The 13,579-nt window shown below is 41.5% G+C and overlaps 1 protein-coding gene across 2 annotated transcripts in view; it reads left to right on the top strand.

Annotated features, from left to right (window-relative positions):
• Positions 1–13,579, top strand: part of ABCC12 (ATP binding cassette subfamily C member 12) — a 77,735-nt gene that overhangs the window by 25,983 nt on the left and 38,173 nt on the right. For both annotated transcript variants that reach the window (XM_088027109.1, XM_088027110.1), the window contains exons 10-11: positions 2,492–2,563; positions 4,882–5,006. In XM_088027109.1, the coding sequence (XP_087883235.1) occupies positions 2,492–2,563; positions 4,882–5,006 (197 nt within the window). The remainder of the gene's footprint in view (positions 1–2,491; positions 2,564–4,881; positions 5,007–13,579) is intronic.

Here is a 13,579-nt window from a genome sequence, read left to right as displayed (position 1 = left end):
AACTGTGCCATGGATCACGGTTTATGGCAATCCTGTACTGACAGCCCATGCCTTGGCTCTGTCTCTGCAGCCAGCTTCCCCACTCTGATACGTGGGAGCTCTGTCGCACTCAGGCACCCCTGGTCTTTCTGTGACCCTGAGGGTCCTGAGACCACACTGTCCCAACGAGGGTTCCACCCCCTGCTTAGCCACTGTTGCGACGTCCCTCAGCGGAGCCAACTTCTAAAAGTTCCGATTTTGTGCCCTGCTGCTCTATCACTTGCCAGAAGTGGCCTACAGAGGCCCCCTCCCCCGCCATCTATCTTTCCAAAAATCGCCTCGCATTCACATCTTCACGTGTCCTACCTTCCAGAAAGTGGTCGCCTTTCTGTTCAGAGAGTTGTTGCTGTTCTTTTCTTTGATCTCCTGTTGAGTTCTTAGGTGTTCAGAATGGTTTGATCCCTATCGAGCTGAATTCCTGGGACCAGAAGAAATCCAGGTCTCCTACACCTCCGTCATCTTGCCCCTGTCCCATATTTTCCCAAATTTAGTTACAGGATTCCACTGGAGCATAGCCTCCTTGAGGTTAGGGCATGTGTCTGTCTTGTACAGTTATGACCTTGCACCAAAACAAGTGCCTGGCACAGAGTAGGCTCCCAACACTTTTCTGAATGAACAAATGAATAATTGGAAACACCAAGGGTGCAAGCCTCATGAATTTTCTCCTGAAGACAAGGATGAATCTAGAAGGCTCAGACTTGGCCCCAGATGGTGGGTAGAACTCAAAAGAGAGCCAAATGCCTAGAAGCTGGATACATCCTTATGGTCTCTTTGTCCCAAACTCTTTGTAATGTCCCAGTTCTTTGAAGTCCTTTTAGTGGAATTAAAATGGATCAGCTTCACTTACTTTCAGCTTCAATGACAATGTGAGCTGCATAAGGCAGCGATCACATCTGTCTTGATTACTACTTTATCCCCAGTGCCTACCATGATGCCTGGTGTTCCATAAAGACTTGTCAATGAAATTCATGATGACAAGAAGCAATCTTTACATGCTGAGGGTGGCAGACAGGACCCTTCTGGTCTATCTCAGGTGGGAAGGGAGACATATTTAGCTCTATGATGGACATCTTTTCTCTAAGGGATCACAGAGAGCAAGTCTTAATGAGAATGCTCTTAAGATGTTCCAATTGCAGCATTACAGTATTCGCTTGAACACAAGAGTGGGCACATGTTTGCCCAAAAGTTTCCATAATGGACTCTTGCTCTGCCTGCAGTTGTTTCCCCCCAGATATCTATATGGCTCACTCCTTTACCTCCTTCAGGTCTTACTCAAATGGTGCCTGTAGCAGATACCGTCAGTGAGCCATCCATGTGCCCTGGCCATCTTCCAACTGCTGGATCTATGTCTATGCCTGAGGGCCCTCCCCACCTCCCACAAAACAGCAGGACATCCACAGCCAAGGGAGCCACTCTCAAGCACTGACTATTGGCTATTTATCCCCAACTCCCTCAGCCATTGGGGACATAGAACAATCCTCAGTTTCCCAGAATTTCCCAGCAGGATTGAACTTCACTTGCCTCCCATGGGAGCTGATATAATAGTACACCCTTGATGGGCCACATTCCCCTTCCTACGGTACCTCCCAAACAAACTACCTTCACTCAAAGCTTTGATTCAGGGCCTGTTTCTGGGAGAACTCAAGCTAAGACGTTTACTTTTCCGGTAAGTTTCCCTCCACTCTCATCTCCCTCTCTCCTCTCTGCTTTATGTGTTTCTGTGGCATGTACTTGACATTCCCCATATTTTACTTACTTATCTTTTTGACTGTCGGTGGCCCCCAACTAAAACATAAGCTCCTTGTGGGCAGAGCCAAACTGTTGTCTGTCATGTACATTACTGTATTGTGCTATTGCTGGTGTCCAGAAGAGCATCTGGCACATAGCAGTCTCTTACAATGATTTGTGGTTGAATTAATAGATCTGTAGCTGTAGAATAATCCATGAATCCCATGTGTGGGAATAGCATAATTGCTCAGTAATTTCAGATTACGCTTTGGTATGGTGGAAGGATACTTTGAAAATGACTTTTGGAAAACACTAGGCTTTCTGTATTTCGAAAGGCTACCCTTGTCCCCCTGGGTTGTACAGCTTTTAACTTCTATTAGACTGGAGTGTGGGCATGGGACAATCTTCATGTCCAGGGCCTGTGTGTCCCAGACCAGCACAAGGTTGTTTCACCTCAGTGCATGTACATGATTTCTGGAAGTCCTCCGGGCACTCTGCTGTGCTGTGCCAAGGAAAGCACTTAATTAAGACTTAGGTTCCTGCCTCCTCCCAAGCTGTGTTTCAGGTCTGGGGTGTGAGACTGTAGCTGCCACCTCTTAGAACCAGCAGTGACCCCTTGGTCACCACCTGGCCTGGCCAGCACAGTTTGTGGGCAACACCTTTGGCCCAAGACCCTCTAAGAACTGGTGGAATGACTGTGTCTTTTTTTCTGTTTCTCTGGTAGGGGAAGGTCTTGGGAATATGTGGCAATGTTGGAAGTGGAAAGAGTTCCCTCATTGCGGCTCTCCTAGGACAGGTAAGCTGCGAAGATGGAGCACTGACATGACAGTCAAATGGTCCCCACCTGCCATGTCTGGGGCCCTTTGAGAACAGGGGACCCAGCAGCTGGGCTCGATGGCATTGGACACTGTGCACACAGTTAATAGTGATTTATAGGAGGTTAATGTGCTCAGTAGCTCCATGCCCCTTTTCCAGGTGGTGCTGAGCTTTTCATATACCCTTGGGTTTACCTCCTAAGGACATGTGTTAAATAATGACTGTTTCCTTGAGACAAGTCATTAAGTACATGGTGTTTCCCATGACTTGGGCCCTCCTGATTAGAAAGGCCAGCAAGGTGGCTTGGCAGGGAAGGACCAAGGAACCTATGACTCACCATGTCCCTAGATGTGTTTTTCCCCATGTCCATCTCCATATCTCCAGTGTCTTCCCAGACCAACTGGCTCAGTCATAGCTTCTTTGATGGAGTGGTTGAATGCATGCATCAACTAAAACAGCAATGTGCCCTCAACTTCTCTGCAGACCTTGTGGTAGAAAGAGGGAAGAGCCCAGGTTTTTTTTGTCCTTTGCTACTTCTAGCTCTGTGACCCCAGCAAAATAGCCAAGCCATTTACTGTATTCACAGGGCTCTAAATTGATACGGTTTCTCATCCCAAATGAATGAATATTAAGTCCTCTTTCTTCCCACCCTGCTGTTCCTAAAGAGAAGTTTGGATGCCTGTAGTAGGGAGAGGAGGCACCTCTGAAAAAATGAGGACACTGGCTCAGAAGAGCCCGCTAGACTAGGGTGACTTCTTTTGGCCTCAGTTAACTTATTTCTAGAAAGAGTGATAACTCCTTCCCTGTCTGAAGGAGGTGGGGGCAGAATTAGGTGAGCTCCTGAGGTCCCTTATTCTCTAGGATTCTGTGTGTGTATCTCTGTCATAACCCTAGAGTCAGCAGGTGTGTTACAGGTGACCCATCCCAATTCTTTACTTAATAACAGGAGTCTCTCCACAGCATCCCCTAAGAGCTGAGCCAACCTCTGCTCAGATATCTCCAGCAACCCTCTTTGGAGAGTTTTGATGTATATGGAAGTAAAGTTTACCTCTTTTTAACTTCTGCCCTTTGGTCTGCTCCTTTGGAATCTCTCAGAGAAAATAGAATCTATCTCCCATGTGACAGTGGTGAGATTAGATGCCTTACCGTAGTCACTTGGATAGAGGCAGCAGGGTGACCGATGAGTGGGCTCCAGACTGCTTATGTTTACCACCTGTCTCAGCCTCATGCTCACTGTTTAACCTTGGATAAGTAACTGAGCCTCTCTGAACCTTGGTGTCTTCATCTGTAAAATGGGGGTTGGGAGGATCATGGTGAGGATTACACAAGATAATGTATATAGTAGTTATAAGGTAATTCCCAGGGACATTCGTGGTGATCAGCATATTGTATGTACTTAACCCTGTGCCTGGCATATACTCTATTCATTTAGCTATATTTATTACCATTATTGTCATTATCATTTTCTCTTCTCCAAGTCTAATGTTCTCTGTCCTTTGGACCATTCCTGAAGTGAAATGGCATCACATCCTTTGACCTTGGCTATCTTCCTTCCCTGTCCATGACATACTGCTGCTGCTGCATCAGCCCTGAGCACCATGCCATCTCTCACAAATCCTGCCTCCTGACAGCTTTGAACAGGGTATTATCACTAGTGTCCACTGTTACCTGTTAGATGCCCACCATGTGGGATCATCTTAAGTGAACTTATAAACTCAGGGTCACACACTAGAGCCCATGCAAGTTTTTAATTGGATTGCTTGATGTGCCACATGAAACTGGATTTTCCACTCCTCTTGAAGAATGAGAAATTCTGGCTGCACCAAGCCCAAGTCCTTGTACCAGGTCCTGCACCAAATGTACAGTCTGCTTCCTTGAGACAGGGCATACCAGGACCACCCTTCACAGCCATGCAGGCTATACCTTGCCCCTGGGGCCTGGCTGAGGAGGGTGGGATCCAGCTGGTGCACTTGGAGGAAAAGGGAAACTTTGTGATGGATTCTTTCAAAGGGTATCTGTTCTGGTTGTACGGAGGTATCATGCAGCCTCTGCAGCCTATAGTAGAACTCACCACTGCCTCTTTTGTGACATTCCTGCCTGGCCGCTTATAGATTTTTGACTTTGCGACCATTAGACTATACAGTTGTGCTTTGCAGTGTGGGTTGAGACATCTTGTTGACCCTCTTGCACCATCGTAATTAATGTTCATGGAATAAGTGGGTGGCAAGGGTTTAGTGGGCCCCTGAAGAGAAGTTTGTAAGGTTTAGCTTCTGAAGGTATTCCGGTATTTTGCTCCAGATGCAGTTACAGCAAGGGATCGTGGCAGTCAATGGGACTGTGGCCTATGTTTCCCAGCAAGCATGGATCTTTCATGGAAATGTGAGAGAAAACATACTATTTGGAGAAAAGTATGATCACCAAAGGTAATATTAACTTTGAAACAATGAGGCACTTTGGTATTTGATACCTTCTGCTATAGATGCTGATGCCATTTGTAATGCTTGCTAAGTGGGTTTCTTTAATGAATTCTGATTAAACATTCATCAGATCCAAATGGGTGTTGGTTTTTCTCTTCCTGACCCAAGAGTTCAGGAGAGGCGCTTTCTGCAGACCTGTGATCACACTCTGAGAAATGGATGAAATTGGCACTTCATTCCCAGTGCAGAGTAGCATATGTTCTGAGGTTTTCTTTAACAGTGCATATGTTGTCTGATTGGAGAAAGATATATCTGGGAATTTTGCTTTAGGCCAAGTAACCAAAACTGCTTGAAATCATGAGCAGCAGGTATGCAAATTAATCACCCCTGAAATTATTAATTGACATCAGATCTATAAGGATATATTGCCATTAATATACTGAAAATGATCTAATGGAAGAAAAACAAAGTTCAAGTCATAATTTTTGGATACACTTTGGACCATTATTTTAAGCACTGGAAAATAATAGCTTTCTGTGATTCCTTCCTGGATTTAGTATGCTGCCATGTACATTCTCTCATTAGAGTTCTATAAACACCTATTAAGGGAGATCCTGGCATCATATCCCCATTTTACAGATGAAGAGGCTGAAGCTCAGAAGGGGAGTGGACCTGCTCAAGGTCAAGGCTATTAAATGTCAGGGGTTGAGTCTTGAATGCCAGAACATCATTTGTTCTCACTGGAGCTTCCTGACATCTGGCTCCTCCTGAAGCCTCCCCAAGCTCCATGATGCTGAAGTAAAGACCAATGGAGTTGTTTTTTTTTTTTAATTTGGCTGTCAGCTCTCCAGTGATAGTCTGGACTTTCATATTTTATTGTCTGAACCCACAAACTGTCCTTGCTGGCTGACATTGGCCAGCATGTGGGTTCCCAGCAAGAGGTCTATTACTTCCCTTCCTCTTCCCTGGCCATGACACCCTATTGCCAGGAGGCTCAAGAGTGGCAGGAAGGTCTGATCAGTGCAGGACTCCTTGGCACCAGCTGAACTGCTCTGCTCAGCGTTTCCTGGCCTCCTCCTCACCCCACCTGGAATGGTTTTTCTTTCTGTAGTAGCCAGCTAGGAGGAAGGATTCCTATCTTTATCAGGCAGAATGTCAGGGCACATATTACCAAATACATGCAATTTGCAGGATCATGCAGAATGATGGGGGAAAGAAGGGTAGCTCAGATGTATCTTTGCCCCTGAGGTGTTACAAATCTGGAAGGGCAGTAAGAGATGTACAGAAATAACTATGCACCAAGAAGGAATGTGCCAAGTGTCAGGAGGTCCTGTTGGATTATTCAGAGGCAGCAGAGATCATGAGAAGGAACAGAAGGTGGTGCTTGAATTGGGTCTGGTAGAGTAGATCAAGGCACTCTTTGTGTGTGGCATCTCTAGGGTGACCATGGTGGCTCTCAGGCCACAGGAAGCAGGAGTGTAGGAGGAAAGTTAAGAAGAGGGGTAGAGGTGGCAAAAGAATGAAGATGTGCTGAGCAATCTGCATCTCATAAAGATTGACAAAGATAATAATATTAATAATAACCACCACTGATGGAGAATTTGCAGTGTGCCAGGAATTGTGCTAATGGCTCTACATACGAGTTCTTGTTCCCTTCTCAAATGAGAGTTATTAGCCCAATTTATAGATTGGAGGGTGAGGATCAGGGAGGTACATTCACTTGTCCAAGGTTACCCAGCTGGATTCAAACACAGATTGTTCTGATTCCAAAGCCCCTGGTCTTTTAAAAAAGTTTTTTTTATTTGAGTATATTTGACACACAATGTTACATTAGTTTCAGGTGTACAACATAGTGATTCAATTTCTCTATATGTTATGGCATGCTCACCCCAAGTGTAGCTACCATCAGTTACCATACAACTCTACTACAATATCATTGACTAGATACCCTGTGTTGTACCTTTCATCCCCATGACTTATTCATTCTATAACTGGAAGCCTGTACCTCCCACCACCCCCCCTTCACTCATTTTGCCCACTCCCTTCCCCCACCTGCAACCATCAATTTGTTCCCTGTATTTATGGGTCTGACTCTGCTTTTTGTTTGTTTATTCATTTGTTTTTTAAAATTGCATATATAAGTAAAACCATATGGTGTTTGTCTTTCTTAGTCTGACTTATTTCATTTAGTATAATATCCTCTAGGCCCATCCATGTTGCAAATGGCATGATCTCATCCTTTTTTAAGGTCATGTAATGTTCTATTACACACTGTGTGTGCACGTGCACACACACGTGCACACACTCATCACATTTTCCTTATCCATTCATCCATCAATGGACACTTAGGTTGCTTCCATATCTTGGCTATTGTAAATAATGCTGCATTAAACATAGGTGTGCATATATCTTTTCCAATTAGTGTCTTTGTTTTCTATGGGTAAATACCCCATAGTGGAATCACTAGATCCTATGGTATTTCTATTTTTTAATTTTTGAGGAAATTTATACTATTTTCTGAGTGGCTGCACCAATTTACATTCCCACCAACAGTGTATGAGAGTCCCTTTTTATTCATATCCTCTCCAGCACTTGTTATTTCTTGCCTTTCTGATTTTAGCCATTCTGATGGGTGTAAGGTGATATCTCATTATGGTTTTGATTTTCCTGATGATTAATGATATTGAGCATCTTTTTATATGTCTCTTGGCCATCTGTATGTCTTTTTTAGAAAAATATCTATTCAGGTCCTCTGCCTATTTTTTATTTTTATTTATTTATTTTTTTTTTAAAGATTTATTGAGAGAGCGAGAATGAGAGAGAGAGTATACAATAGGGGTGAGGGCCAGAGGGAGAAGCAGGTTCCTCGCTGAGCAGGGAGCCCGATGTGGGACTCGATCCCGGGACTCCAGCATCATGACCTGAGCCGAAGGCAGTTGCTTAACCAACTGAGCCACCCAGGCGCCCCTCTGCCTATTTTTTAATCAGATTTTTTTTTTTTTTTTTGGTATTGAGCTGTGTAAATTCTTTATATATTTTGGATATTAGCCCTTTATTGGACGTGTCATTTGCAGATATCTTCTCCCATTTAGTAGGTTGCCTTTTGTTTTGTTGATGGTTTCCTTTGCTGTGCAAAAGTTACTTGTTTGTTTGTTTGTTTGTTTATTGGTGGGTCCGAATTCATGGCCCTGAGATCAAGACCTGAGCTGAGATCAAGGGTTGGACGCTTGACTGACTGAGCCATCTAGGTGGCCCCTAAAGTTTTTTATTTTGATGTAGTCCCAATAATTTATTTTTGCTTTTGTTTCTCTTGCCTTATCAGAGAAATTACTGCCTATGTTGTCTTCTAGGATTTTTATGGCCTTAGTTCTCACATTTAGGTCTAATCCATTTGGAGTTTATTTTTGTGTATGTTATTATAAATTGGCCCAGTTTCATTCTTTTGCACATAGCTGTCCAGTTTTCTCAGTACCATTTTTTTAAAAAAGATTTTATTTATTTATTTGAGAGAGTGAGTGAGAGAGAGAGAGAGCATGAGTGGGCTGAGAAGCAGAGGGAGAATCAGACTCCCAGCTGGCAGGGAGCCCGATGCAGGGCTCAATCCCAGGACCCCGGAATCATGACCTGAGCCGAAAGCAGATGCTTAACCAACAGCCACCCAGGCGCCCCTCAGCACTGTTTATTGAAGAGATTGTCTTTTCCCATTGTATATTTTTGCTTCCTTTGTCATAGATTAAGTGACCATTTAAGTATAGGTTTATTTCTGAGCTCTCTATTTTGTTCCTTTGATCTATGTGTCTATTTTTGTGCCAATACCATACTGTTTTGATTACTATATCTTTGTAGTATATCTTAAAATCTGGACTTGTGATACCTCCAGCTTTTTTTTTCTTTCTCAAGGTTGCTTTGGCTACTTGGTGTCTTTTGTATACAAAGATACAAATTTTAGTATCATTTGTTCTAGTTCTGTGAAAAATGCTATTGGTATTTTGATAGGGATTGCATCGAATCTATAGATTGCTTTGGATAGTGTGGACATTTTTAATTCTTCCAGTTCATGAGCACTGTATATCTTTCCATTTATTTGTGTCATCTTCAGTTTCTTTCATCAGTGTTTTACAGTTTTCAGAGTACAGAACTTTCATCTCCTTGGTTAAGTTTATTCTTAGGTATTTTATTATTTTCTTTGGTGCCATTGTAAATAGAACTGTTTTCTTAATTTCTCTTTCTGCTACTTCATTATGAGTGTATAGAAATGCTACCAATTTCTGGGTATTAATTTTGTATCCTGCAACTTCACAGAACTCATTTGTTACTTCTAGTAGTTTTTTGGCGGGGTTTTTAGGGTTTTCTAATGTGTAGTATCATGTCATCTACAAATAGTGACACTTTAACTTCTTCTCTGCCAATATGAATAATACCTCATTTATTTTCTTGTCTGATTGCTGTGTCTAGAACTTCCAGTATTATGTCAAATAAAAGTGGCAAAGTGGATATCCTTGTCTCATTCCTGATCTTAGAGGAAAACCTCTCATACCTAAGTATGGGTTTTTCATATGGCCTTTATTATGTTGAGGTATATTCCGTCTAAACCTAGTTTGTTGGGACTTTTTTTTTATTTGAATGAGTGTTGAATTTTGTCAGATGCTTTTTCTGCATCTAATGAAATGATCATATGATTTTTAGACTTCATTTTGTTGATGTGATGTACCATGTTGATTGATTTGCAAATATTGAAACATCCTTGCATCCCCAGAATAAATCCCACTTGATCATGGTGAATGATCCTTTTAATGTATTGTTAAATGGGGTTTGCTAATATTCTGAGGATTTGGGCATCTATGTTCATCACGGATATTGGCCTGTAGTTTTATTTTCTTTTATAGTGTCTTTGTCTAGTTTTGATATTAGGGTACTGCTGGCTTCATAGAATGTATTTGGAAGCTTTCCCTCCTCTTCTATTTTTAGAATAGTTTGAGGAGAATAGGTATTAACTCTTCTTAAATGTTTGGTAGAATTCACCTGTGAATCTATCCGGTCCTGGACTTTTATTTTTCAGTAGGTCATTATTATTATTATTATCATTATTACTGATTTAATTTTGTTACTAGTAATTGGTCTGTCAAAATTTTCTTTTTCTCCCCGATTTAGTTTTAGAAGATTGTATGTTTCTAGAAAAGTATCCATTTCTTCTAGGTTATCCAGTTTGTTGTCATATAATTTTTATAGTATTCTCTTAAAATCTTTTGTATTTCTGTGATGTAAGTTGTTACTTCTCTTTCATTTCTGATTTTATTTTTTGGGGGGTCCTTTCTTTTACTTGGCAAATCTGGCTAAGTGTTTATCAATTTTATTTATCTTTTCAAAGAACCAACTCTTGGTTTCATTGATTTTTTTCTGATTAGTTTTCATCTCTATGTCATTTATTTCTTCTTTGATTTTTATTATCTTTCCTTCTACTCTTCTTGGGCTTTGTTTTTCTTTTTCTAGTTATTTTAACTGTAAGGTTAGATTGTTTATTTCAGCTTTTTCTTGTTTCTTAGGTAGGCCTGTATCACTATATGTTTCCCTGTTAGAACTACTTTTGTTGTGTCCCAAAGATGCTGAACCATGGTGTTTTTGTCTGTCTCCATATGTTTTTTTATTTATTCTTTGATTGCTTCATTGACCCATTGGTTGTTAAATATCATGTTGTTTAGACTCCATGTGTTTGTGTTTTTCCCAGTTTTTTTTTCTTGTGATTGATTTCTAGTTTTATTTCTTTTTTTTTCTTTTTTATTGTTATGTTAATCACCATATATTACATCATTAGTTTTTGGTGCAGTGTCCCATGATTCATTGTTTGTTCATAACACCCAGTGCTCCATGCAGAACGTGCCCTCCTCAATACCCATCACCAGGCTAACCCATCCCCCTACCCCCTCCCCTCTAGAACCCTCAGTTTGTTTTTCAGACTCCATCATCTCTCATGGTTCGTCTCCCCCTCTGACATACTCCCCTTTTCTTCCTCTCCTGTTATCTTCTTCTTTTTCTTTTTTCTTAAAATATGTTGCATTATTTGTTTCAGAAGTACAGAACTGTGATTCAACAGTCTTGCACAATTCACAGAGCTCACCATACCACATACCCTCCCCAATGTCTATCACCCAGCCACCCCATCCCTCCCACCCCCAACCACTCCAGTAACACTCAGTTTCTTTCCTGAGATTAAAAATTCCTCATATCAGTGAGGTCATGTGATACATGTCTTTCTCTGATTGACTTATTTCACTCAGCATAACACCCTCCAGTTCCATCCACGTCGTTGCAAATGGCAAGATCTCATTCCTTTTGATGGCTGCATAATATTCCATTGTGTATATATACCACCTCTTCTTTATCCATTCATCTGTCGATGGGCATCTTGGCTCTTTCCACAGTTTGGCTATGGTGGACATTGCTGCTATAAACATTGGGGTACACGTACCCCTTCGGGTCCCTACATTTGTATCTTTGTGGTAAATACCCAGTAGTGCAATTGCTGGATCGAACGGTAGCTCTAATTTCAACTGTTTGAGGAACCTCCATACTGTTTTCCAGAGGGGTTGCACCAGCTGGCATTCCCACCAACAGTGTAGGAGGGTTCCCCTTTCTCCACATCCCCGCCAACATCTGTCGTTCCCTGACTTGTTAATTTTAGCCATTCTGACGGGTGTGAGGTGGTATCTCATTGAGGTTTTGATTTGGATTTCCCTGATGCCGAGCGATGTTGAGCACTTTTTCATGTGCCTGTTGGCCATTTGGATGTCTTCTTTGGAGAAATGTCTGTTCATGTCTTCTGCCCATTTCTTGATTGGATTATTTGTTCTTTGGGTGTTGAGTTTGATAAGTTCTTTATAGATTTTGGATACTAGCCCTTTATCTGATATGTCATTGGCAACTATTTTCTCCCATTCTGTCGGTTGTCTTTTAGTTTTGTGGACTGTTTCTTTTGCTGTGCAAAAGCTTTTTATCTTAATGAAATCCCAATAGTTCATTTTTGCCCTGGCTTCCCGTGCCTTTGGCAATGTTTCTAGGAAGAAGTTGCTGCGGCTAAGGTCGAAAAGGTTGCTACCTGTGTTCTCCTTTAGGATTTTGATGGACTCCTGTCTCACGTTTAGGTCTTTCAACCATTTGGAGTCTATTTTTGTGTGTGGTGTAAGGAAATGGTCCAGTTTCATTCTTCTGCATGTGGCTGTCCAATTTTCCCAACACCATTTGTTGAAGAGACTGTCTTTATTCCATTGGACATTCTTTCCTGCTTTGTCAAAGATAAGTTGACCATAGAGTTGAGGGTCCATTTCTGGGCTCTCGATTCTGTTCCATTGATCTATGTGTCTGTTTTTGTGCCAGTACCATACTGTCTTGATGATGACAGCTTTGTAATAGAGCTGGAAGTCCGGAATTGTGATGCCGCCAGCTTTGCTTTTCTTTTTCAGTATTCCTCTGGCTATTCGGGGTCTCTTCTGGTTCCATACAAATTTTAGGATTATTTGTTCCATTTCTTTGAAAAAAGTGGATGGTATTTTGATGGGGATTGCATTGAATGTGTAGATTGCTCTAGGTAGCATTGACATCTTCACAATGTTGATTCTCCCAATCCATGAGCATGGAACGTTTTTCCATTTCTTTGTGTCTTCTTCAATTTCTTTCATGAGTATTTTATAGTTTTCTGAGTACAGATCCTTTGCCTCTTTGGTTAGATTTATTCCTAGGTATCTAATGGTTTTGGGTGCAATTGTAAATGGGATCGACTCCTTGATTTGTCTCTCTTCTGTCTTGTTGTTGGTGTATAGGAATGCCACTGATTTCTGTGCATTGATTTTATATCCTGCTACTTTACTGAATTCCTGTATGAGTTCTAGCAGTTTTGGGGTGGAGTCTTTTGGGTTTACCACATACAGTATCATATCATCTGCAAAGAGTGAGAGTTTGACTTCCTCTTTGCCGATTTGGATGCCTTTGATTTCTTTTTGTTGTCTGATTGCTGTGGCTAGGACTTCTAATACTATGTTGAATAGCAGTGGTGAGAGTGGACATCCCTGCCACGTTCCTGACCTTAGGGGAAAAGCTCTCAGCCTTTCCCCATTGAGAATGATATTTGCTGTAGGTTTTTCATAGATGGCTTTTATGATATTGAGGTATGTACCCTCTATCCCTATACTCTGAAGAGTTTTGATCAAGAAAGGATGTTGTACTTTGTCAAATGCTTTTTCTGCATCTATTGAGAGGATCATATGATTCTTGTTCTTTCTTTTGTTAATGTATTGTATCACGTTGATTGATTTGCGGATGTTGAACCAGCCTTGCAGCCCAGGAATAAATCCCACTTGGTCCTGGTGAATAATCCTTTTAATGTACTGTTGGATCCTATTGGCTAGTATTTTGGTGAGAATTTTTCCATCCATGTTCATCAAGGATATTGGTCTGTAATTCTCTTTTTTGATGGGGTCTTTGTCTGGTTTTGGGATCAAGGTAATGCTGGCCTCATAAAATGAGTTTGGAAGTTTCCCTTCCATTTCTATTTTTTGGAACAGTTTCAGGAGAATAGGTATTAATTC

This window comes from Eumetopias jubatus, unplaced genomic scaffold (genome assembly GCF_037043125.1).
Source record: "Eumetopias jubatus isolate StellerSeaLion01/CBP00866 unplaced genomic scaffold, mEumJub1_p1.0 scaffold_10, whole genome shotgun sequence".
Classification (NCBI taxonomy): Eukaryota; Metazoa; Chordata; class Mammalia; order Carnivora; family Otariidae; genus Eumetopias; species Eumetopias jubatus.
This window is presented reverse-complemented; position numbering and strand designations above follow the sequence as displayed.